Below are 25,612 nucleotides of genomic sequence, written 5' to 3' on the forward strand. Positions count from 1 at the left end.
GTGACCAATAGCTTGAAGTTGATCACAAATACCCCTGAATTTACGAGAAAATTCAGAAACAGTAGTAGAGCCTTTCTTAAGTTGATGAAGAGACTCAGTAAGTGTGTGAGTTCGCTCAAGAGAGTCATGTTGATAGATGGCTACAAGAGCAGACCAGACAGCGTGAGAGGTGCTGTGACCGAGAGTCTCAGCTATTGCCTCTTTAGATAGAGAGGACTGAATCAAGATTAGAGCTCGTTGATCAGCAGTCGTCCATGAGGCATAGGCAGGATTTGCTGAAGTCGTGTCACCAGTGGTAAGGGTTGCCGGCAGTGGAGGAATAGTTTCATCAACGTAGTCTGTAAGTTGCTGGTAGGCCAGAAGAGGAGCCATTTGTTTGTGCCAGAGAAGGTAATTGTTGGAGGAAAGTTTAATGGTGAGCATGTGGAGAACAGTAGAAAGAGGAAGAGGAGCATCAGTGGTGGTAAAGTCACCGGCCATGATTAGAATCAAGAAGAGAGAAAGGAGAATGGCGGCCAGAAAGATTAGATTGATACCATATTAGGGTTTAGAAATCTAACGTCAATGTGAGAGATGTATATTGATTAATATATATAATACAAGTATAACAAACTTAACTAAAATACAGGATATATACAATCTCCTACAATTTTCTAAGATTTGATTGAATCATTCCTATTATTTATCCTTGTATTGATATCTGTCCATACTTCCTACATCATCCCTCTTTGATCCTCATTGTGTTTTCTTCTAATTTTGATCGATACAAACACACATACACCATAGTGTGTTCTTGTTGTTTCCCAATCTAGAAAACCCACATTCACAGGGTTCTTCTTAATTTTTATTTTCAATTTAAGAAAAATAAAAAAGATACAAAGACATAAATTAATTTAGAAAAATGAAAAGAAAAAGAAAAGGCATGTAGATTAAATTTGATTTGTTTATTTTGAAAAAATTGAGAAAAGACCAAAGGTATCGTAAAACTCAAACTAAGTTAGAAGATTCTCCTATTTAAGAAGAAAAAAAAATTTGTTACATTTTAGGTCATATTCCCTTAAAAAAAATTAAATAGCAAAAAATTAATGTGCTGCCCTAGAAATGGTAGGGAAATTTTTAATAAGAAAAATAAAGTAAAATTAAATCACGCAACACTAGGTTTACAAATAGGCATATATATAACCCTCTATTCCGAAAAAACGGAGGTACTCGGAGGTGTTTTAGTCCATCGTTTTGCAGTGATCTCGTGAAATTTTGGTAAGAATCATTTTACTTGCTGCTGCGTTTAAATTGTTGTTCCGTTTAATTAAGGGATGGTTGTGTAATGGGGATGAATCCCCGATGTATGGACTATGGACGTGTTTGGGTGGAATATCCGATCGACCGTTTTTTGGGCCGCGTGTGGCGGTATCCCCGTGAGGATTAATGTTACTGATAAGTAGGAAACGCTGTCCCCTCAGTGCGTTAATTATATACATATTAATTAGTTTGAATGAAATATTTTTTATTTTTTATTTTTTTAAATGGAATTCAACATATGTTGAATGGTTTGTTCCTTCCTGACTCGATTTAGGAGTTAATTAATGGCTAGTGTATTACCTAATTATATTATGACCCTTGACATTATTAGGGAGAATATGAATTAATGTTCAGTGTTTAAACGTTACCTACCACCAGATAATTATCCCGTGATGTGGTTATATGGACTAAAGGAGTGCATGACCATACAACCTAAAAATAGTGAAAACAAACCGAGCTCAACATTACATATCTGCTATTCAGTTTGTATTTGTTATGATTATAGCTGTGTAAGGAGGTTTCTTGACTGTTTGTTTGATTCCCATAAAAAAAATGAGCTTATGAACGTGTTTCTGTGTGTGAACTTAAGTCATCCCATTCCCAGTTAAACAAGCGGTACGTATTCTGGTTATTATTAATTTATTAATTATTTGCAGTTTCTACTTTCTAGGATATATACAATGGACGCCAGCAATTTCTGGGAAATAATGGACACCAACGAAATTACGAAAGACGATATAGTGCTGTGAGTCTCTTAAATATTATTTTTGTAACCATATATATGATGATCAGTTACTTACTTGTTATGTCATACGTGTGAGTTTTATGATTTTGTTGTTTTATTCTTCAGGTTGACAAGGTACCTCGTGGATTCCTATAGGACAAATGGGTTTAGGTTGCCTGCTGATAACTTTTTCAAAGAAGCAAAAATCGAACAAGTTGGAGGTATACGTAATTCCTTTAATTTCCTGTTAATAATCTTGTTTCTATTTGACATGGTGAAGTGATTTGGGATGTTTGATTAATCTGATTCTTTTGTAATAGAGCTCAAAGGATCATACGTGGACTATCATGAGCCGTGCATGAAACAAGGTGCTGGTGTGGGTTTATGGATCTTTTTCTGTCAAGAAATCCTAAAGCACAAGGGAGTCAAAGAAAGGCCAAGGCTGATGAGACACAATGAAGACACTTCTCAGGTGATATAACTTATACAAACATACACACATTGGTTTTTCTTATAGTGGAGTTGGTGCTTCAACGTTCTTATATAATAAATGTCTAGACAACCACAAATCAACAACCCGTGAATGCTGATCAAGACCATGTATTTACCTTTCCTTGTCATGAAAGGCCATGGCTGATAACACATCAAGAGAACACTTCTCAGGTGATATATACATACACATACATTGTTTTTTTCTTAGTGGAGTTGGAGCTTCAAGGTTCTTATGTTTTCTACATAATAAATGTCAGAGTCAGACTACCACAAACCAACAGGTGGTGAATGTTGATCCAGATCATGGCACTATCTCTGGTGCAAAACAAAATGTATTAAGGAAGTGAGTTATCTAAATCTTGATGATGATTGCATAATAATTGATTTTAACAGATATTAATCAAGTTAGTGGTCATTTATTACTGTAAGAATATCCCTATCTATAGATTATGTAATTAGTTGTCATGTGGTTTTGTTTTTAATAGGCTGTTCAGATACGTTTATAATTACTTCAACAAAAATATGCTTTTGGCTGACTGTTTTGTCCAAAAAGAAGAAACTGCTGAAGAATCTGGTATATATATATATATATATATATATATATATATATATATATATATATATATATATATATATATATATATATATATATCTGGACACATTGCATTTAATTTCTTTGATTGCTTTCTTTTTTAAGTGCAGTATTTTCCGTATGCAGTTGGATCCAGAAAACGCAAACGCAGTTTTGAAGACGTCGAGGTTTGAGGAAAAAAGGGAGTTGAGACTGTTGAGTCGTAGAAGGGTGACAGCTGAATATTTAAAATGACAAATTAAAGTCTGATATCATCTTCTTGTTCTATCCTGGTAAGTCTAGATTTTTGTTTCAAGTCTTTATGGTACTTGTTAAAAATGTTTGTTTTGAGACCTCGTCACACTCCTTGTTGTCTTTTGCTTTTTAAAATGTTAAACCATGGACATGAATATGATTGCCATCACTCACTCTTAATTTCCTGGAATACTGCCCAACTACACCGCCTAGGGATGGATAAATGCAAGAAATAGCATACTACTTTCATTCATTTGTTTTCTTTGTTGTGGTTTCAAAATTTGTAACAATGTCATCAGAGGTGAAACATTGTGCCAGAAACTAGTGTAAGCAGGATGATGCTATAAGCTAACAAACACAATTATGTTTCCATCTATTGCAATTAGCTCGATATAGGTTAGATGTTAATAACGTGTTCCATCATTAAGACGTCATATAAACCCACTTTTCAAAGAAACAAGTGTAGACTTTTTAAAGTAAACATTTTAATAATGAAATTAGGATGTCGTAACACAACAAAACAATGAAAGTATGTTACCATTTCTTTCATTTTAATCCAAAAAAACCCAAGGCAACTCCTCCACGCCATTCAATGCATCGCAATTTTATGTCCAGATTTTACAATCAACAATGCACCATTCTTCTTGGTAAGAACTTCTTCCAAACCCAAAAGGGTATGGAATCAACACCTCTCCACACGTCTAGTTCCACCGTCAAAACTTGAAAGTGCTATTTTTTGTAAGCAACTCGATTCAAGGGTTTAGATTCCAAGTGGCGTCATTGTAATTTATTGCAGCTCCGGGGTCAACCATATTCATTATATTATAACTATTATAATCTAACGATCATCCTATAATTTCTCCTTCAATATACACGTCTTCTCAACTGTTTTATGGTATTCAAAGCATATCGAAATATCATTCTTAGTTCCATCATCATTTGGATACTTTGAATATCATAAGATATGAATATTTTTCCCACCATATTTCCGGTCATTGTATAAGGTTTTAGTAGAATATGATTTCAATCAACATTTCAAGATATTATCACATAGAGTACACATTCTAAAGTTCGTCGTTCAAGCTGAAGACTAAACCGATAAGGGTTGGTTAGTAAGATCTAAAAATCAGTTTCTAGCCACCTTATCCTATATGAAACAATTTGCAAACCGATCCAGGTAATTCTAGGTTTTATTTGTTGTAGATTATGAATTTAATTTACCAGAATGGCAAGTTCATTCTTATCTGTGTAAAAAAATACTTGTTCAAATGTTGATTTGGGACATTCTAATATGTAGAGTGTACAAATTAATAATCATTTAGAACGTGTTCGGCAAAAGTAGTTGATAGCGGGTAACGATTGTAGCTGGTAATGTTTTGTTAAACACTACGTGAAGTGACATTTGGATTTGGAGCGTTTTGGTTATACAAAACGCTAGAAGCTTTGTCAAACGCTCTACATGAAGTGCTAGAAAATCGAGAGTTTTGTCAAACGCTAGAAGCAATAAACTCTCAAATGCTACCAGCCGAACACGCACTTACTCGTTGAGGGTTTGTAACAATGTTGATATTAATTTCCATAAATTATATATATATATATATATATATATATATATATATATATATATATATATATAGAGAGAGAGAGAGAGAGAGGGAGGGAGTTGGGTTCATATATAAACCATATTTATTGTGTGAATGTATGGTCAATTCTAGGCCAATCATTTGAAAATAGTAATTGCATAATTTTATTAATTTAATTAATTGTTATCTAATATTAGTTTCCTAGCTAGTATTATGGTAACTAATTAGTGTTTACCTATAATTAAGGTTTATAGAACCCACACCCAATCAAACCCTTCTGTCACCAATCGCTAACCCACCATAATATAGAGAATGAGAAAAAAAGGTAAGATTAACATCACACTATCACCTCCATATATCTTCATCTCAACCAACATAATCTTCATCGACTATAATCACCGCCGCCACCACCACCACCACCACCACCACCACCACCATCATCATCATCATCATCATCAGAACTGTTACAACTGACGCCACCACTATCTTTATGCCATTTGTTAATGCATGAGACCTTTTGTTTCCTCACATTTAGTTTTTCACCTGTTTTAAATCTTTACTTTAAAGTTCTACATCAGTTAAGAAGATGTTAAGTTATGGTTTAATAAGAGACCTCTGAAATACTTCACATCAACTATAAATAATGTTCCTATTCAATTTGGTGTGATCATCCTTTCATGAAATAAAAAGAATAAAGCTTTCCTCTCTGTTTTCACCCTTCTTAGAATTGTCTAATTTCTAACAAGTGGTATTAGAGCAACAATGATCTTAAGGGCCAGGAAATCAATCCAGTTTGCAAGAATAGCTGGTACGTTTGCAATAACATTCTCTACGACATCACCACCTGTCTTTGATGGATAAAATTATGAATACTAGTGCATCAAAATGAAGCTCTTCTTAAGAGCGAATGCACTGTGGGAGATAGCGGAAAATGGCCTTCAACGAAAAGATGAAGAAGTCAAGTATACAGAAGCTCAATTACAGAAGTTGAAGGAGGGTGAGCTTAAAGACGCCAAAGTTGTGTCGTATATACTTAACGCTGATGAGTTCTTTGCAAGTACACAATTAAAAACTCAAAAAAGCAACAGAGAGTTCATCCAAGAAGCCTTCCGGTTCATGGATAAACAAAAGCAATCAGTTCCTAAAAACAACTCTTGGAAGAAGAAAAGTTACGGAGATTTCAAAGAAAATCATAAAAAACAAGCACCACAATCAAAAGGAAAATTTCCTTGTAACATCCCAAAAATCAAAGCCAAAAATTTCATTTTTAATTAAGTGGTTTATAAAATAACTTATCAAGACATTGCCAAAATCATGTCAATACATAAAATCGTAGTATCATGTCTCAAAACCATATCATCTGAAGTAATAAAATATCAGAGTACAATCCCAGAAAACTCTAAGCGGAAATCATGTGTGTGTGATGCGCTGCTACACCGCCGGCTCCTTCCCCTTGGACGAAGTGGTACCTGAAACAAAAACTGAAACTGTAAGCATAAAGCTTAGTGAGTTCCCCCATCATACCACATACCATACAATCACATAGCATACATACTACCGGGTAGTTCTGGGGCGCCCGTCCTACCCATGTCAAGCCATTATGGGGTGCTGACCTACCTAGGTCGAGCTATTCTGGGGTGCTGACCTACCCATGTCAAGCCATTCTAGGGTGCTGGCCTACCCATGTCAAGCTATTCTAGGGAGCCGACCTACCCATGTCAGGCTCTTCTGGGGTGTCGACCTACCCATGTCAGGCTCTTCTGGGGTGTCGACCTACCCGCTGGTCTATCTTAACCGAACATGGGGACTGTTTCACCCCCTACTACTAACATATAATATCATATCATAATCATCCTGTCGCACATATATGGGGCGTCCGACCTACCCATTGGTCCTATCGACCAAATCGGGGACTAGTCCCCTTCTACTGATACTATCTCACATAACATAGCAACTAGCAACTAGCATACTCACATATCCAGCAATCTAGCATACTCACATATCCAATAATAACAGACCAGACAATTATCACAAAGATAATCATCCCAACTAACAATTACTAGTGGGCCGGCCTTAGTGCCTTAGACCCACTCCTACTAGAAGGTAACTCACCTCGATATCATGTAGTGTCTGAACTGTCCTCGGCGTGAAGGTTGTCTCTCCTCGATTCCTCAATCCCTACACGACAATCCTCAATTCATCAAATAGAACATACAACCCTAACCAGGGTCAATACCATAACCAGTCAAAGTCAACACCCAGTTGACCTGACTCGCCGAGTTGGTCCACCAACTCGTCGAGTCCATACTCCATTAACCTGATCCAACCCCGACTCCACTCGTCGAGTCCAGCAAGAACTCAACGGGCTCTTCTTCATTCAACCCATCGGGACCATCTTCATCCGACTCGTCGAGTTCCTCTTTGAACTCGACGAGTTCATCTCCCTCATAAGAATGTGTCCGGTCTACCACTCGTTGAGTTGTATGAAAAACTCATTGAGTCCATCTTCAAAGATTGGGAGATTGCCTTAGACTCGTCGATTCTGCTCATACACTCGTCGAGTCCCATGATTCCCAGGTCCCTTTTTGTGTCTAAACATCTAAGGGACTTTCCTCCCTAACAACTGGTCCATCCACAGAAAGGATTTGGTGGTCATTACACCGCGACTCGCCGATTCCCAAGAATAACTCGTCGAGTCCATCCTTGAGCAACACTATACAGTCGATTTAAATGGGCCTTAACACCACAAAACCATAGATATGACCCCTAATGTCCATTTCATACGTAAAGCTCCAAACTTGGTGCACATGCATGGGGGTTTTGGCACAAAAGCCATAAAAGGTGCTCTACAAGATACATGGGGCTCTTATGGCCATAAAGTGGGCACCTTTATGCCATGAGACCCTTCCAATGACTCAGATCTGAAATCAAGACTCCATATAACACTCCACAAATCCGAAAATGGATTTGAAAGCCCTAAATGTGCCCAAAATCCAAGTCTAAAGATTAATAAACACATAAAAGACCAAGTCAGGGGCATTTTACCTTGATTGTGCTGAAAATGGAACTAGATCTCTGAATCTCTAAGCCCCAACTCGAAGTCTCAGGCTTCTTTCTTCTTCTCAAGCTTCACAAACCACTAAAAGTACCAAAATGGCCTTAGAACACACAAAAACGGCTAGGGTTTCGATACACACCTTTTTGGGAGTGATAAGGGCGATGGAGGCTAAGATAAGGTGTTTAAATAGGGTGCAAACCCTCAGATTTAGGGTTTCACTCAACCAGTACCTACTTGCCGAGTCAGTCCCCCAACTCGTCGAGTAGCTTACTTAAACTATCCGCGGGTCACAACTCTACTCGACGAGTTGGGCCTCCAACTCGTCCAGTCCTAGATAAGAACACAAGATACTTGCATAGAGGGCATACCAGGAATCAGGTGTTACAGATCTTCCCCACTTATCTTAGACGTCGGCATCGAAGCCTGCTGCTCGATCATGAAAAGCTCAGGGTAATGCTCCATCATCTCGTCCTCTGGCTCCCAAGTCCATTCCGAGCCGTTTTGGTGCTGCCACCGCACCTTTACCAACTCTACTCCCTTGTTCCTCAGATCCTTTGACTTTCTGTCAAGGATTGCCACTGGGCGCTCGATGTAGTTCAGGTTGTCATCAACCTGAATATCCTCCAAAGGCACCACCACTGAATCATCCACCAAACATTTCCGTAAGTGGGAGACATGAAAAGTGCTATGACTCTGACTGAGTTCGGATGGCAGATCCAGCCTATATGCCACCTTGCCCACCCGGGCCATAACCCTTAAGGGTCCAATATACTTGGGGCCCAGCTTGCCCCGCTTCCTGAATCGAATGACGCCCTTCCATGGCGACACCTTTAGGAGTACCATATCCCCGACCTGGAACTCCAGGTCCGACCGTCGCTTGTCGGCATAGCTCTTCTGCCGACTCTGAGCAGTCTGAAGCCTGCTCCGAACCTGCTGGATCCTCTCTGTAGTCTTGAGTAGCACTTTGGTACTCCCCATGACTCTCTGCCCAACTTCTCCCCAGCATATCGGGGTCCTGCACTTCCTCCCATACAACATCTCGAAAAGAGGACGGTCGATACTCGCATGATAGCTATTGTTATAGGAGAACTCCGCCAACAGAAGGTAAGTATCCCAACTACCTCTGAAGTCTAAAACGCACGCCCGCAGCATATCCTCTAGCGTCTGGATGGTCCGCTCACTTTGACCATCCGTCTGCGGGTGAAAGGCGGTGCTAAAATTGCAGTCGAGTACCCAACTCGTCATGAAACTTCTTCCAAAACCTGGAAGTGAACCGTACATCAGAGATTCGCTCGAGCATACTCGCACTCGATAACTCAACCCTACTTGTTCCCTGGTACCCCAAGGATTCTTACTTGGGTTGCGCACTGCTCCGGTGTCTTCAGTAGTACGGGCCCAATACTACCGTCCACACCGCATCAGTATTCATCCCAAGTCCTCCTCCCAGGATCCTAAGTCCCAAGTACTCCACTCTCTTTATACACAGTCTACCCTCTAGCAGATCTCTCATAAGCTCCTCGCTGCCATCTATTCACTCTCAAGCATCTCCTAGCAGCAAAATCCCTAGGCTAAGGCATCATAATTCAGGCCACTCTAGCCCTAATAAGAATACCTAGCCTACTCTAGCATGCATATCATATCATAACATATCGTATAAATCATAATGTAAGGGTATTTTGGGAAATCACTGTTCGGGCGTTGGCTGATCGTACACACTGCTCTGCTCTGCTCTTTCAAAAACCTTTTTCTCTTGAGAAAATTTTGTGAATTTTATTTTGAAAATCTCTCAAATCCTCAGTTTGAGTTCAGAAACGCCCGAAGGTGCACCCGAATCCCTCAAACCAAGGCTCTGATACCAACTTGTAACACCCAAATTTTCAAATAATTTTTCACATTGTTAAAAACACATTTTCATTCATAATTGCTATAAAACGTCATTGTATCACATAATCAATTCATAACAACACATCCCAAGATCAAAATATGTAAAATGCCCTCGAGTGTGTACTGATCAAGTCGGCGCTTTCCCGCGATCCTCATTGGTACCTAAAACACATAACACAACATTGTAAGCATAAATGCTTAGTGAGTTCCCAAAAATACCACACGCAACACATATTTTCCACTCGAGGCTATAACTCTGTTTTGACCCTCTGGTCAATGTGTCTCAGTGGGACCTTCCGGTCCCATAACTCTGGTGGGCCCTCTGGCCCTAACTCTGTGGGCCTTACGGTCCAAACTATGTAACATGCGTAGCATAAAACACATAGAAATCTCATCATGCAAAAACATACAAATACAGTATCACATAACTCTAATTACCACTCTAGGTAAGGTATAGTGAGAAGACTCACCTCAGGTAACTCGGTAAATCTCGAACTCGGTAAAATCCGATCTAGCCTCCGCCTAATCATATGAAATAAACACTCTAAATCAATACATTCCTCAAGGCTAGACTATTCCCTCTCTTAGTACTCTCAGAAGGGTAAAAGACCATTTTACCCCTCTCATGGCCCTAAGACCCTAAAATTGGCCAAACCCTAAAAGTCAACAAAAGTCAACTCTTCGGGTTACGCAGCGCGTACCAAACATGTACGTTGGGTGTACCCGGTGTCTTCACGGAAAACGGGGTGTGCGACCCCTTACGTCGCGCGTACTGGGATTACGCCCCGCGTAACTCCCAGTTTCAAACTCTAAGCTTTTTGGGGTCTTAATTAGTTAAGACCCACGTCCAACTTCTAGATCTGACCATTTATAACCCTCTTAATCCATAAAGTTGGTGACTTTAAGCCTTTGCATGGCTTGACAAGTCACTAACACCCATAATATTCCATTTCCTAACTCTAGAAAGCTCAATACTCAAGCATGACCTCATATCAACGACCAAGATGGAAACTTTATGGATCTATAACACAAATACCACTAAAAAGGGACAGATCAAGGTCCATGGAGCACTTTACACTCATAAAGTCTCCACCTTTGGGACTTTTAACCCTACAAATGGCCCATGCAACATCAAACCAAAATGAAGTGGAAAGTTTTGAACTTTATACCTCTAGATGCAGCTCCTTCCTCTATAGATCTCAGATCCAAACTTTCACTTCAAGCTCTAGCCTCCACAAGCTCCTCTCCTTCTTCTTCACTAACATACCAAGGCACTTTTAGCTCCAAAACACTCACTCTCTATAACGCCCGCGTTTCCAGGCTAGACATTTTCGTTGATGTAATAGTCTAGGTTAACCCTTGTAACTCTTTTGAAGTATTAATGATGAAATATTTGAATATTATGTGAATGATGTGAATTATGTGTTTATTTTCTTAATTATTATAATTTAATGAATTAAGAATAAAATAAGCGTCAAATTTGAAGTTTGGGATAAGCCTAATATCTTTGCATAAAGATGTAGTTGTCGAAACAAGGATTCCGAAGATATAAAGAATGCCGAAATCCGAGTTATAACGAAGAAGTTATGACATGTCAAACTTTCGCGACAGAACCGACAATGCTGAATGACGTAAAAAGTGAAATTTACGTTAGACCAATATTTAGCCTTAGTGATCTAAACGAAAGTCGTAGAGTTCGTTAAACCGTGAGCGTGCATAAAAAGAATGCCCAAATCTGACTTTGTATGAGGAAGTTATGATTTTTCGAAGTTTCGACTTAGCAGTATGCAGCCCGAATACTCGATTTGAGATTGAACGGTTTTTAGCCGAAACAATCTAAACGAGAATTGAAGATCTCGTTAATTTTAGTGAAACGATGAAAAGATAGGCGAAAACGGACGTCGGATGAAGAAGTTATGATTTTATAACGGAGTTTTCCTATCCCGGCCTACTAAAAATAAATAATAAAAATAAAATCAAAATTAGCCGACGGAATTTTCTCGCGTTATTTGCATCGTTTTTCGTGCAAGAATTATCCCGAAGCCCCGGTATCATTCACGAGCCCCGAAGCAAGTCCCGAAGCCCCGAAGATCCCGAGAAGTGTGATTCCTGAGCCGAAGCTCTGCCCGCGAGGAGTCCGGTTTTTGTGAAGATCTTCCAGATCTGCCGAAGAATACTACTTCTGTAAGCCGTAGTGTTGTCCGATCATCTTCTGATCAAGTGAGTGTGTGGTTACTTTCTTCTAACGCATAATTATAAAGTATTTTATACGAAATACGTGTTATGAGTATATTTTGTGTTATATGTGAATGTATATTCACTCTCTTCTATCTCATGGATCTGATTTGTCTTCTATGAAATACGTGTTATGTGTGTGTGCCTCATCTGTTATGTGGAATATGTATTGATTAAAGCATGCTATACAGGTTTTTAAACTATGTATAAAAATGTATATCTTTATCTACTAATATGTTGGGTAGAACATGGGTAGATAGTTGGTGGGTAATAAACAGATGAGAGGCCTCGTTGTTGTTTTGATTCAGTCATCTAGCGGAGTTTAGATGACGACCACAGACTTTTCTAGACAGTCCTGTGGAACGCTAGCAGGTTCGCCACCTGTAGGTGTTAATGAACTTGGGTGTTCATTCGCTGTACTCCATCCCCCTCATGGTTGCCTTATTTGACTTATATTGCTGAGAAACCCCCGAAGCATGTGTTGTCGCCCCGATGAAATATTCTTAGACTAGGTCCTTTGTGCTAGTTATTTTAGGGACATAAAGTGAGAATAACGGGAATGGGTAATTGGGTTATTGTTGGTTGATGAAAATTAATTTAATTATTTATTGTGGATTGAAAACCCTATATGCTCACCAGACTCTCAAGCCTGACCCACTCAATTTTATTTGTATTACAGGAAGTGGCGCAAGGGCATAAGATGGATGAACCATCAATTTGTTTTGTTTACAAGTCTGTATATGTATATATTTGTTGAATGACTTGTAATGTTATCGTTTATGCTTTATGGTCTGTATCGGAACATGACATCCCGAGTTTTGATTATATAATGAAAATACATTTTTTTTATGAAATGCTTTGGTAAACATTGTTTTATCACGTTTTGTTTTTGGGAACAAATTCCGCAACTCTTTCAAATCAAAAGGATTTACTCTGAAATTATTTTAAAAACATAAATGAAAATCGGTCTTTTTTGGCGGAGATTTTGGGGATGTCACAGTTGGTATCAGAGTATTAGTTTAAGCGAACTAGGAATTTGTAGGATTTCTATACTTAAACTTAGAATGCTAAGTGAAATTTTGAGATGTGTGTATGTTATGTTTTAGACACGAGCACTAGTTTTTTTTAGGAAAGTTGCCTAAAATGCTTTTATGTGCTAAATGTTATATGTTGCCATATATGATATTATTTGTTCGGATCTATGGTCTGTTGCCGACCGGATCTGGAAACCTTATGTGTGTAGGATTCTAAGCGTATGTCTACGATATTAGAACTAGCATGTACACGTTTTGGAGTGATAAGGATGATTTGAATATCTATCGTGAATGAGGATCTAATTTCACCTTATTCAGTGTGTAGATCAAAAAATGGTGAGAACAAGAAGTGGAGTTGGAATGCTGATGAAAACAGGAATCAACCACCAGTGATTTAACAATTACATGTTGTAGCTACAACACCGGAGCCAATAACAATGGCTGGTGTACAAATGATGATTCAAACAATGTTGGATCGTCAAATGGAGGAGACTAGGTGGTTGCTTCAACAGAATCGTGAAGAACTGTCAATTCATGTGGAAGAGCCCGAATTAAATGAAGGGCACTCTGAAGGTGGAAACTTCAGTGGATCTGTTGGTCAAGCCAACCCACCGATAGTTAGGCAAAACAACCATGATGGAAGGAATGATGGAATGGGATGCAAGTACAAGGACTTTCTAACTTGCAAACCATTGACCTTCACTGGAAAGGAGGACTCGATCGGAGTGATGGATTGGATCTCTGAAATGGAGTTAGCCTTCATGACTTGTGGCTGCAGAGGCAAGTTGCAGACTACCTATGCAGTGCGTCAGTTCCGAGGTGGAGTTGTTCGTTGGTGAAACACTCTAGGGAAGACTTTAAGCCCTAATGAGCCACTGCAATTGACATGGGCAGAATTCTTGGTGCAGTTCAAGCGCAAGTTCTGCTCGGCTCAAAATCTGTTGGAATTGGAGAATAAGTTTCTGACATTGACGAAAGGCAGCATGTCAGTCGATGAATACACTAATAACTTTACAGAAAAGATGGAGTTTGCTTTGCGCATCGTTCCAGATGAGCTGACAAAGGTTGAACGGTATGCAAAGGGACTCTCATGGGAGTACACAATGCCAGTTCGTCAGGCACCTACTCTAGAGGCGGCTATTTGGGCTGCCAAGTCTGTTGAGGACATGATCAAGGGAAGATCCGCCAGCAAGGTTGAAGTTGGCGAGAAGAGAAAGTTTGAAGGAACTTCAGGTTCCAATAAGAAAAGCAAATTTTCGAAGTCTGATTCGAAAAAGTTTGGAGGAAAAGGAGGCGAAGCGAAATGGTGTGATAAGTGTAAGAAAAAGCACTTTGGGAAATGTAGTGAGGTTGTAACCTGCTACAAGTGCGGAAAAATTGGGCATTTTGTCAATGAGTGTCCGAACAACAAAAGGATGTGTTTTGGTTGTAATGAAGAGGGGCACATTTTGAAAGACTGTTCGAAGAAGAAGGAGGCAGCTAAGCCCAACATTCCACCAAAGCCGAAGGCAAGAGCCTTCCAGATGACACTTGAGGTTGTGAAAGATGAAGCTGATGTCGCTTCAGGTACCTTTCTCGTAAACAAATTACCTGCTCAAATTTTGTTTGATTCTGGAGCCAACTACTCCTTTATTTCGCATGAGTTTGATAGGAAACTAGCTTTGCCTGTTGATAGACTAGATAATGCTTTATTAGTCGAAGTTGCTAGTGTCAAGTTTGTACCTGTTAGCCATCGTATGAAAAACATCTTAATCGACCTTAATAGGAATAAGTTTCACGAGGAATTATTGTCTATCGAACTAAATGGTTTTGAAATCGTTTTGGGAATGGATTGGCTTAGCGCCAATGATGCCGAAATATTGTGCAAGAAGAAGATAGTAAAAGTAAACTCGCCATGGAAAGAGTCATTTTTGGTGTATGGGGATAAACGCAGAGTGAATTCTGGAATCATTTCCCTAATGAAAGCCAGAAAGTGTTTGACCAAGGGATGTACATTATATTTAGCATTCGTGATTGATGCTAAGAAGGAAAAGAAGGTGATGCAGAGTATTCCAGTGGTGTGTGATTATCCGGAAGTATTTCCCGAAGATCTTCCTAGATTACCACCTGATAGACAAGTGGAGTTCAGAATAGACTTGTTACCAGGAACCACGCCAATAGCAAAAGCACCGTATCGATTAGCACCGGCGGAGATGAAGGAGCTGATGATGCAACTTCAGGAGTTATTGGACAAAGGTTTCATTAGACCTAGTTCATCACCCTGGGGAGCTCCGATGTTGTTCGTAAAGAAGAAAGATGGAAGTATGAGGATGTGCATCGATTACAGAGAGCTGAACAAGGCAACAATAAAGAATAGATACTCATTGCCGAGGATTGATGACCTGTTCGATCAACTTCAAGGTTCAAGTTATTTCTCAAAGATCGATCTAAGGTCAAGATATCATCAACTAAAAGTAAGAGAGCAAGATATCGAGAAGATTGCATTCAGAACTAGATATGGACACTACGAGTTCTTGGTTATGTCGTTTGGACTAACCAATGCTCCAGCAGCATTCATGGATTTAATGCATAGGGTTTGTAATCCGTTCCTTGATAAATCCGTGATAGTGTTCATAGATGACATTCTGATTTACTCGAAAAGCCAAGAGGAGCATGGCAGACACTTGCGAGAAGTGTTAGAAGTCTTGAAGAAGGAGAAGCTGTATGAAAAGTTCTCTAAATGTGATTTTTGGATTCGAGAAGTCCAATTCTTAGGTCACATGGTCAACCAAGAAGGGATAATGGTTGATCCAGCAAAGATTGAAGCTGTCATGAAGTGGGAACAACCGAAAAGTCCCAAGGAGATCCGAAACTTTTTAGGATTAGCCGGATATTACCGAAGGTTTATCCAAGGCTTTTCTTTGATTGCTACTCCATTAACAGCTTTGACCCACAAAGGAGCTACTTATGCTTGGGGTGATAAGCATAAAGAAGCATTCGAGAAGCTATGCGAGGCACCGATACTTTCTCTACCTGATGGAGTTGAAGACTTCGCTGTCTATAGCGATGCGTCTGGGGTTAGATTGGGTTGTGTTTTGACCCAAAGAGAAAAGGTGATAGCATATGCGTCTCGACAGCTGAAGGAGCATGAAAAGAATTACCCGACTCATGATTTGGAGTTGGCAGCGGTAGTTTTCGCTCTGAAAATATGGAGGCATTACCTCTATGGCACGAAGTGTAAACTTTTCACTGATCATAAGAGTCTCAAATATCTCTTTAATCAGAAAGAGTTAAATATGAGGCAACGACGCTGGCTAGATTTACTCAAGGACTACGACTGTGAGATACTTTACCACCCCGGTAAAGCTAAGGTTGTTGCTGATGCTCTCAGTCGGAAAGTCAATGTTGAGAGAAAAAGGCCAAGAGCGTTGAGTATTGAAGTTGTCTCGACAATTGTGGGGAATATAAAGAAAGCTCAAGAGGAAGCTTCTGAGAAGAATGACCGAAAGGAAGAACGTTTGGGCAAAACGTTGGTCTACGGTATAAACAGTCACGGACTGAAGGTGTTCCAAGATTGGATTTAGGTACCTAAGTCAGGAGGAATTAGAGATCTTCTGATGGAAAAAGCTCACAAAACCATGTACTCGATTCATCCTGGTAGCACTAAAATGTATAGGGATCTGAAACCCTACTACTAGTGGCCAACGATGAAGCTTGATGTTGCAAAGTATGTGGCCGAGTGTGTGACTTGTGCGAGAGTCAAGACACAACATCAGAAACCATATGGGAGTTTAGAGCCTTTACCTGTGCCTATGGGTAAGTGGGAAGACATTGCAATGGATTTTGTCACTAAACTACCCAGAACAAAGAATGGTCACGACATGATTTGGGTGGTCGTTGATCGATTCACTAAGAGTGCGCATTTCATAGCAGCTAATGAGAAATGGTCTATGGAAAAGCTTGTGAATTCTTACGTGAAGGAAATTATGAGGCTTCACGGTGTTCGGTTAACGATTGTATCGGATCGTGATAGCCGTTTCACCTCAAGGTTTTGGAAAAGTCTACAGGAGGAAATGGGTACCAAGTTATGTTTAAGTACAGCTTACCATCCGCAGACTGATGGTCAGAGTGAAAGAACAATACAAACACTTGAAGATATGCTGAGAGCATGTACCCTGGAATTCCTAGGTAGCTGGGATGAACATTTACCTTTGGTAGAATTTTCCTACAATAATAGTTTCCACTCGAGCATAAAGATGGCACCTTATCAAGCCTTGTACGGACAAAAGTGTCATACGCCGTGTTGTTGGCTTAAGGCTGGGGAAAAGCAGTTTATGGGTCCCGAGATGGTCCATCAAACTGCTGAGAAGTTGAAAGTGATCAGGGAAAGAATGTTAGCAGCTTAGGATCGTCAAAAGAGCTCTGCTGACAAGAAGCGAAGACCGATGACTTTTGAGGTTGGAGATTCGATTTTGCTTAAAGTCTCGACGTGGAAGGGACTTATAAGATTTGGTAAAAGGGGAAAGTTGAGTCCAAGGTTTATTGGACCGTTTAAAGTTCTTCAGAGAATTGGGAACCAAGCTTACAAGCTCGAATTACCCGAAGAACTGAATGGAATTCACAACACTTTTCATGTGTGTTATTTGAGGAAGTTCACGGGAGAAGTTCCCGATATAATTCCAATTTCTGAATTGAGAATTGATGAAAACAAGAGGTTAATTGAAGAACCAGAGGCAATTGTTGACCGAAAGACTAAGAAGCTTCGACGCAAGATGGTCGAATTAGTGCTTATCCGTTGGAAACATACGAATGGGTCAAATCTCACCTGGGAAACAGAGAGTGACATGTTGAGTCGCTATCCGCATTTGTTTGTCGATGTGTGATTCTGGGGACGAAATAATCCTAAGGGGGAGAGAATTGTAATGCCTGCATTTCCAGGCTAGGCATTTTCGTTGATGTAATAGTCTAGGTTAACCCTTGTAACTCTTTTGAAGTATTAATGATGAAATATTTGAGTATTATGTGAATGATGTGAATTATGTGTTTATTTTCTTAATTATTATAATTTAATGAATTAAGAATAAAATAAGCATCAAATTTGAAGGGTGGGATAAGCCCAATATCTTTTCATAAAGATGTAGTGGTCGAAACAAGGATTCCGAAGATATAAAGAATGCCGAAATCCGAGTTATAACGAAGAAGTTATGACCTGTCGAAGTTTCGCAACAGAACCGACAACGCTGAATGACGTAAAAAGTGAAATTTACGTTAGAGCAATATTTAGCCTTAGTGATCTAAACGAAAGTCGTAGAGTTCGTTAAACCGTGAGCGTGCATAAAAAGAACGCCCAAATCTGACTTCGTATGAGGAAGTTATGATTTTTCGAAGTTTCGACTTAGCAGCATGCAACCCGAATACTCGATTTGAGATCGAGCGGTTTTTAGCCGAAACAATCTAAACAAGAATTGAAGATCTCTGTAACACCCCATTCCTGGTACGTTGCTTCCGTGGCATTTATTTTGAGGTTTTTAAGAGGGACTCGACGAGTCTATGGCCCAACTCGTCGAGTAGGGACGGGATTTCGAGCACGTGTTAGTCGGCGACTCGGCGAGTCCATATTCGGGACTCGGCGAGTCTGCCTGCCAGGTAGAAACCCTAAATCCCCGGGTTTGCACCTTATTTAAACAACCTTATGAGCCCCCAAACTCGTCCCCTTCACCCTCAGAGCATCATTTAGCAAACCCTAATCGTTTCCTTGGTTATTTGTGCATTTCTTGTGTGAATCTTGAAGTTTTGAAGAGAAGAAGGAGGCTAGGTTCAAAGGAGAAGAAGAAGATCCAAGGTCTTGCTTCCATTTCAGAGTTCATTGAGGTATTTCTCGGAATCCTCCTGTTTTATGCTTAAAACCTCCATTAGATCATTTCTAGGGCTAGTTTGATGTATTTTCAAACCTTATAGTTGTATGAATGCCCTAACAGGTCGAGATATCCCTAGATCTGTTCATTTATGAGTTGTAGAGCCCGGATTTATTGCTTTTTTGAAGTTAATTTGCATAAGAGCCCTAGATCTAGCCTTTATCATGCTTTTTGAGCCTTATAATCTTCATTGATGCTTTTGGACACGTAAAGATAGAATCTTTACGTGTTAATCGGACTAAGGAAGCTCAGATCTATAGATTGTATGCGGTGGTTTTGATCAGAATCGAGTTTTTAGGATCTGCATGCTTGTGACTCGGCGAGTCGTTCTTCGGACTCGGCGAGTCCGGTCGCGAGTCCCCGATCTTTACCCTTTGAGTGATTCCGAGTGGAGGCCAGTGAGCTGTAGGATGGACTCAGTGAGTCGAAGGGTAGACTCAGTTATGGTGGGACTCGACGAGTTGTTCATACAACTCGGCGAGTCCAAGGCAATCTTCTTAGATCGAAGAACAACTCGTTGAGTTGTTCATATGACTCGGCGAGTCGGATGCAGATTGTCTGAGTTCTTGAATCGAGAGGGTACTCGTCGAGTCGATGCCATACTCGACGAGTAGCCACGAGTAGGGTTGAGAAGTGAGACTAGAGACTCGGCGAGTTGGCGGCCCAACTCGGCGAGTCAGGTCAACTGTGGATTGACTTTGACCGAGAGAGTTGACTTTGACCAAGGGTAAAATAGTCATTTTACCCCAGTACAGTGATTAGCATTTGATTGAGTGTGTCTTTGGATTTGTAGCCGGGGAGATACCGGAGCAGCAGCAGTTAGCTTCCAGAGCCATACACACAACAGCCAGTTCACGAGGTGAGTTTCCTTCCAGTAGGAACGGGTCTAAGGCCACAATGTCGGCCCGTTCAGTTAGCCGTAGTTTCTGGGCTTCGGTCCAATGCAGTAGTTAGTATGTTTGACGCCTCCGTGGCTCAGACAGGATCTATGTGCTTATGCTAATTGATATGTTATGCTATGCTCAGTCAGTCAGCTTCGGACTTCGGTTCGATGTAGGGGACAAGGTCCCAGCCAGTCAGCTTCGGACTTCGGTCCGATGTAGGGGACAAGGTCCCAGTCAGTCAGCTTCGGACTTCGGTCCTATGTAGGGGACAAGGTCCCAGTCAGCCAGCTTCGGACTTCGATCCGATGTAGGGGACAAGGTCCCAGTCAGTCAGCTTCGGACTTCGGTCCGATGTAGGCGACAAGGTTCCAGTCAGTCAGCTTCGGACTACGGTTCGATGGAGGGGGCAAGGCCCCAATATGTGCTTTATATGTTATTGCATGGTATGTGGTAGTTTGGGGGAGCTCACTAAGCTTCGTGCTTACAGTTTCAGTTTTGGTTTCAGGTACTTCCGCAAGCAAAGGGAAGAGCTCAGGATGATGGCATCGCACACACCACAGCTTTAGTTTTGTCCTGGGAGTTGATTCAGTTTTTGATATGTTTGGATACAGTTGTGATACATCTTTCTCACAGTATTTTATTATGGATTTTGAACACGCAGCATATGGTTTTTACTATGTGATACTCAGTTTCATGGTTTTGTTATAATAAAAATCGAAATTTTTGGGTAGTATTTTTGTGTCGTTTCAATCTCGTTAATTGTAGTGAAACGATGAAAAGATAGGCGAAAACGGACGTCGGATGAAGAAGTTATGATTTTATAACGGAGTTTTCCTGTCCCGGCCTACTAAAAATAAATAATAAAAATAAATTCAAAATTCGCCGACGGAGTTTAAACGAAAGTTGTAGATCGTAGTCTCACCTACGCGTGGATATAAAGAACGTCGAAAACGGAGTTCGTATGAGGAATATATGAACTTTTGAAGTTTATTAAATATTTTCGATATTTAATTTAAATATATATTAACCGATATTATCCATGGGGGGAGTCAGCGACCCTATCCTCATTACACCCAGCGTAATTTCATATTACGCCCAACATAATTCGAAGTTCCAGCCCCTATAAAAGGATGTCGAGGGCAACCGAGTTCTTTGCTCATTTCTTCCCTTTTTCTCGCGTTTTTTGCATCGTTTTTCGTGCAAGAATTATCCCGAAGCCCCGATATCATTCACAAGCCCCGAAGCAAGTCCCAAAGCCCCGAAGATCCCGAGAAGTGCGATTCCCGAGCCGAAGCTCTGCCCGCGAGGGGTCCGGTTTTTGTGAAGATCTTCCAGATCTGCCGAAGAATACTACTTCTATAAGCCGTAGTGTTGTCCTATCATCTTCTGATCAAGTGAATGTGTGGTTACTTTCGTCTAACGCATAATTATGAAGTATTTTATATAAAATACTTGTTATGTGTATATTTTGTTGTTATATGTGTGAATGTATATTCACTTTCTTCTATCTCATGGATCTGATTTATTCTCTATGAAATACATGTTATGTGTATGTGTCTCATCTGTTGTTTGGAATATGTATTTTTGACAACCCAAGTTTGTTTCGTTACATTTCCCCGTTACCGTTAACGGAATATTCCATTTTTGTAAAAAGTTCCGTTAATTAGAGGTCGTCAATTAAATAAATATTTCATTGTTTATATTTTATGTCGTTAAGTCGTGATAAGAGAAATAAAAACTTGTATTACACATTTCCATTTAGTTGGAAAAGTTAGTTTTTATTATTACGACCACTAAATCGGGTGCGACCAAAAGCTCCGCTAAACGACAGTATCGGATAGAATTCCACCGTGTCCAAAACTTAGACACTATATAAAGTGTTCAAAGCTTTCATTTGAAGCTTTTGACTTCATTTCATTACTCTCACTCTAACCTCTCTCCTCATCCAAGATTAAGGTCCAAAAACATAGATTTAAGGCTCTAAATCAAAGAGGTAACATTCCTAACTTGTTATCTAACCTCTTTAGCCTTCAAATTAATGTTTAAAATGAGATTTAGGACTTGGAACAAGTGTTTACGGCCAAGGCACATGCTTGGGCTGTAAACACATAAATATGGGGTTTTAGAGCCAATTAACCCTTCCAAATCATTGTTGGGACTTAGATACTGTAACGACCCAAAAATCTTTCGGTTAACGATGTTAGCTTTCCGTTACTCGAATATTTATTACTATAAAATTATTTTGGCTATTAGGTTGTAAGATGAAATAATAAAATAAAAATGGCGTTAATCAATATTTAACAGAATTAGTTATTGATTAAAAGGTATAAATAAATAATTAATTAAGGTGGGACTATTATATCATGGATTTGGAAGGACCATCTAGATGAAATTTTGATGAAAGATATAGGGGTTAAAGTTTAATGTGGAAAACTATATATATTTGTAATTGAAGGTCGAAAATAATTCAAATGATAGTGGAAGGATCTATTAGACAAAGGAATAGAAAGATGAGGGGTAAATGATGTAAAATAGGGTTTAAAGCCAATTCATTCTTATGTTACTTTTCCTTTCCTTTGACAGTCGCAAGATATTGAAAAGAAAGTTGAAGATGGGGGACCAATAATGTAAATTGGTATTTAAACAAATTGATGGTTACGTAACTTTTCCATGTTAACGTAACGTTGTCTATTAATGTCATAGAGGGGTCGAACCGATTCTGGCCCCTCATCCGTTTCCCTCTCGTGCGAATTAAGAAGTGATCCCACACCTTCGGTTCCCGCTTGGCGTCGACAGTAAACGAACAAAAAAAAATCCCGATACTCTGGCCATCGTTCCAGCAGGCGTCGATCAAGGAGAAGAAGCAAAAAAAAACACACACGATTGGCATTGAGGGGGAGGTTGCGATCGGCTTAGTAGGGGCTGTGGGCTCCGATTTTTGTTTCAAACTCGTTGGATCGATCACACACCTTGGTAATCTCTTGAATCTCCCTTGTGTTATGTTAATTCCTTAATTGGGTTGCAATTAATTTCGACTTTTAGGTTGAATTGCTCCTCAATTGACTTCTTGTACATGATCTCAATCATAGTCCACTGTATGATCGATTTTCAAATGTTCCCTCATATAGTGGAATCGGTATTCCTGAATTGATTCCAATCTTGGAGACAAATTGATTTGCTTCGGGGAAAATCTTGTTTTTTTTCTTGTCTTCAAATTTAGTGAATAATTTCCTGCATTGAATTCATGTTTTGAGTACCATTTATAACCCTCAAAACAGCCCCTAGAAGTTTTGATATGTGGGAATTTGTGTTGTTGTTTGGACTAGCAAAGATTTTATCAAAAGACTAGCTTGGAAGTCCTCAAAATTCTTGGTAGTATTGTTTGTATTTTTGGTCTTCAAAACCATGAATTGGAGGCTGAAACAACAAACTTGAAAACCACATAATGAGTGTATAAAGTTCACTAAAAGTTCATCCCTACATGTATCTTGATTTGAACTAAATGAAGTCTTTATTGGTGTATGTAGATTTTTGGTGTTGGTGCATTAGGGCATCTTACTTTCAATAATCCTTTAGTCAATTCTTGGTCTTTTCATAAACCACTTAATTTATGTCTTAATACCTTCATTCAAGCTTTTGGTGTGTTAAATCATGTGGCTTTAATCCTTTGTCCAAGGTCTTGAATCATACGTTGATTTTTGGCAATTATTGGAAATCTGCACAGCAACTTTGCCTCATCTTGCGAGGGCTGTAGCTTCTAATCTGAGCAGAATTGACCGATTCCCCTCTCTGGATAATATGTAGGAAATCGAGTCTAGTTTTCAGAAAGTCCAGATTCAGCTCAATCGGAGTTACAGATTTTGTTTTATGACCAAAACCCTGAACAATGGTCAAGCTGTGAAACTTAAAAAAATATGTAACCCAATAAGAAATTAAAGGTGTTAATGAAACTTGGACCCCATTTTGATGATTGCTTGGTATGTGTGATTATTAGGTGAAAACTTGACAACTTCAAGAAGGGTCAAGGCTTGAATTAGAAAGGAGAACTCGCTTCAAACATAAGGTGAGTCGACAATTTTTGTTGACTTTAGTGCATAACCGGAAACCACATCTCGTATGTAGATTGTTGATGCAAATTAGGATTCATGCTAGATTTTTATAAATGCTTGTGATAATTATTGAAAATATGTTGTTTGCATCTTGTGTGTGGTTATTCCTTGGTATCAGTTGCTATGGTGATATTCATGCTATGTGAACGTTGTAAGTTGCATGCGGATATGATGTTACATGAATTGGTAGTTATATGCTAATGTATGGTGATACCTTAATGAACTTCATTACATGATAATTACTCGTTTAAGTTGTAAGAGTAACATGATTATTATGGTGTATGCATGCTTTTGCAGGGTATAACGGTGACATGGGTAGAACCTTGCAAGTCTAATGGGTTGAAAGAGCTTAAGCCATAACGGTGATTAGTTACACGAACTTTTCTAGATGGTCGTGTGACACGTGGTTCATGTGCACCTCGGTGTACGGGAACTGGAGTGGTGTTGGCTTTATGGTGTGGCCAGATCAAACATCACGTGGGAATCGGGAGGTGTATCGTTGGAATTGGCACCGTTTGTACCGATCCTGAACGACACCATAAAGTACTTGTACTTTGCAAGTCGGAGTAGCGAAAGTGGAAGTCTTGGGGTTGGTGTATTCGGGTGGAAGTCATGAGCCACTTAGAGCACTAAACTGGCTGAGCACACGAGTAGTGAACGGGGTTAAGTTGTTGGGTAGACCCTCCCTAAGGAACCCCAAAGTAGTTAATCGGTTGAATTAGAAATTACATATAATAAACGGTGAATTAAATTATATGTAATAATCGGTTGAGTTAAGTTGAAAACTATATGATTGAAATAAATTATAATATCATGTTATTTGTTTTTCTTGACTATGTTATTATCACGATTTGCATGGATGACCCTTACGGGAATTGTGTGTTCTCTTTTTGGTTGTGTACAAGTTGTCGGCTCACGTGGCAGTTGCTAACACTTGTTTCTTTGTTGGATGCCTTTTGATTGGTACAGGTATCTTAGGAGCATGGCTTGGTGAGGTTGGGTTCCTTTTGGGTAGTTAGTTTTAATAAAGATGACACCTGAACACGTTTGGTTTTTATTTTCCTTTGAACTCCTTTTTGCAATAATTAAATGGTTTAATGTTGTTTATGAAAATGGTAACGTGTGGTTTTGAAAATGTTTTGAATTAAAAAGAAACTAAGTCTTCCGCTAACGTATTTTGTTAAATAAATGTTTTAAAAAGAAAAAAAAAATTATGGTGAAAATCACGACGTTACAAGTTGGTATCAGAGCCATGCTGGGAGTGAACTGAATGCCGGTGTTCAGACTCACAACTTAGTTGGCTCAGTTAGGACCTTTACGTACTTAAAGGGGGGAGGGTGTGTGTTGAGCGTTTTAGGATAATGCTTGTAAAATATTTCAATTCCTAATATTTGTTTATGTATAAAAGAAATGAAACTCTTTATGAATTAGGATAATGTCGAACGCTATGGAGAATGTGAATGATGGAGAAGCGGGCGGCAGCCAGAACAACCGCACTCCCGGGACGCCGCCGTTCATGTTTCAGACCCCACCTATTAACCGCCAGCCACGAGCCCAACCATCACGGAGTGCACGCAGCACATCAAGTGT

At 39.6% G+C, this 25,612-nt stretch overlaps 1 protein-coding gene and 1 long non-coding RNA gene across 2 annotated transcripts; both read left to right on the forward strand.

The window, feature by feature from the left end:
* Window positions 1–1,149: 1,149 nt before the first annotated feature.
* LOC145089683 (uncharacterized) lies at window positions 1,150–3,280 on the forward strand. The gene is made up of 8 exons (XM_079028085.1): window positions 1,150–1,257; window positions 1,970–2,044; window positions 2,150–2,244; window positions 2,344–2,495; window positions 2,582–2,686; window positions 2,773–2,858; window positions 3,001–3,089; window positions 3,213–3,280. Exons 2-8 carry the CDS (start codon window positions 1,980–1,982, stop codon window positions 3,278–3,280), a joined length of 660 nt encoding a protein of 219 aa, XP_078884211.1. The 5' UTR covers window positions 1,150–1,257; window positions 1,970–1,979.
* Window positions 3,281–22,634: 19,354 nt separating this feature from the next.
* LOC145090521 (uncharacterized) lies at window positions 22,635–25,225 on the forward strand. The gene is made up of 3 exons (XR_013701624.1): window positions 22,635–22,886; window positions 23,908–23,976; window positions 24,992–25,225. It is a non-coding gene; the product is annotated as an uncharacterized LOC145090521 (long non-coding RNA).
* The last annotated feature ends 387 nt before the right edge of the window (window positions 25,226–25,612 follow it).

The sequence above is a fragment of the Lactuca serriola genome, chromosome 2, assembly GCF_051521515.1.
Source record: "Lactuca serriola cultivar US96UC23 chromosome 2, Lser_US96UC23_V15, whole genome shotgun sequence".
NCBI lineage: Eukaryota > Viridiplantae > Streptophyta > Magnoliopsida > Asterales > Asteraceae > Lactuca > Lactuca serriola.

Coding starts and splice junctions, on each gene's coding strand:
- LOC145089683 (XM_079028085.1), top strand. CDS start 1,980: ATGGACGCCAGCAATTTCTGGGAAATAATGGACACCAACGAAATTACG. Junction 2,496..2,581: donor ACAATGAAGACACTTCTCAG/GTGATATAACTT, acceptor ATAAATGTCTAG/ACAACCACAAATCAACAACC. Junction 3,090..3,212: donor AGAAACTGCTGAAGAATCTG/GTATATATATAT, acceptor TTCTTTTTTAAG/TGCAGTATTTTCCGTATGCA.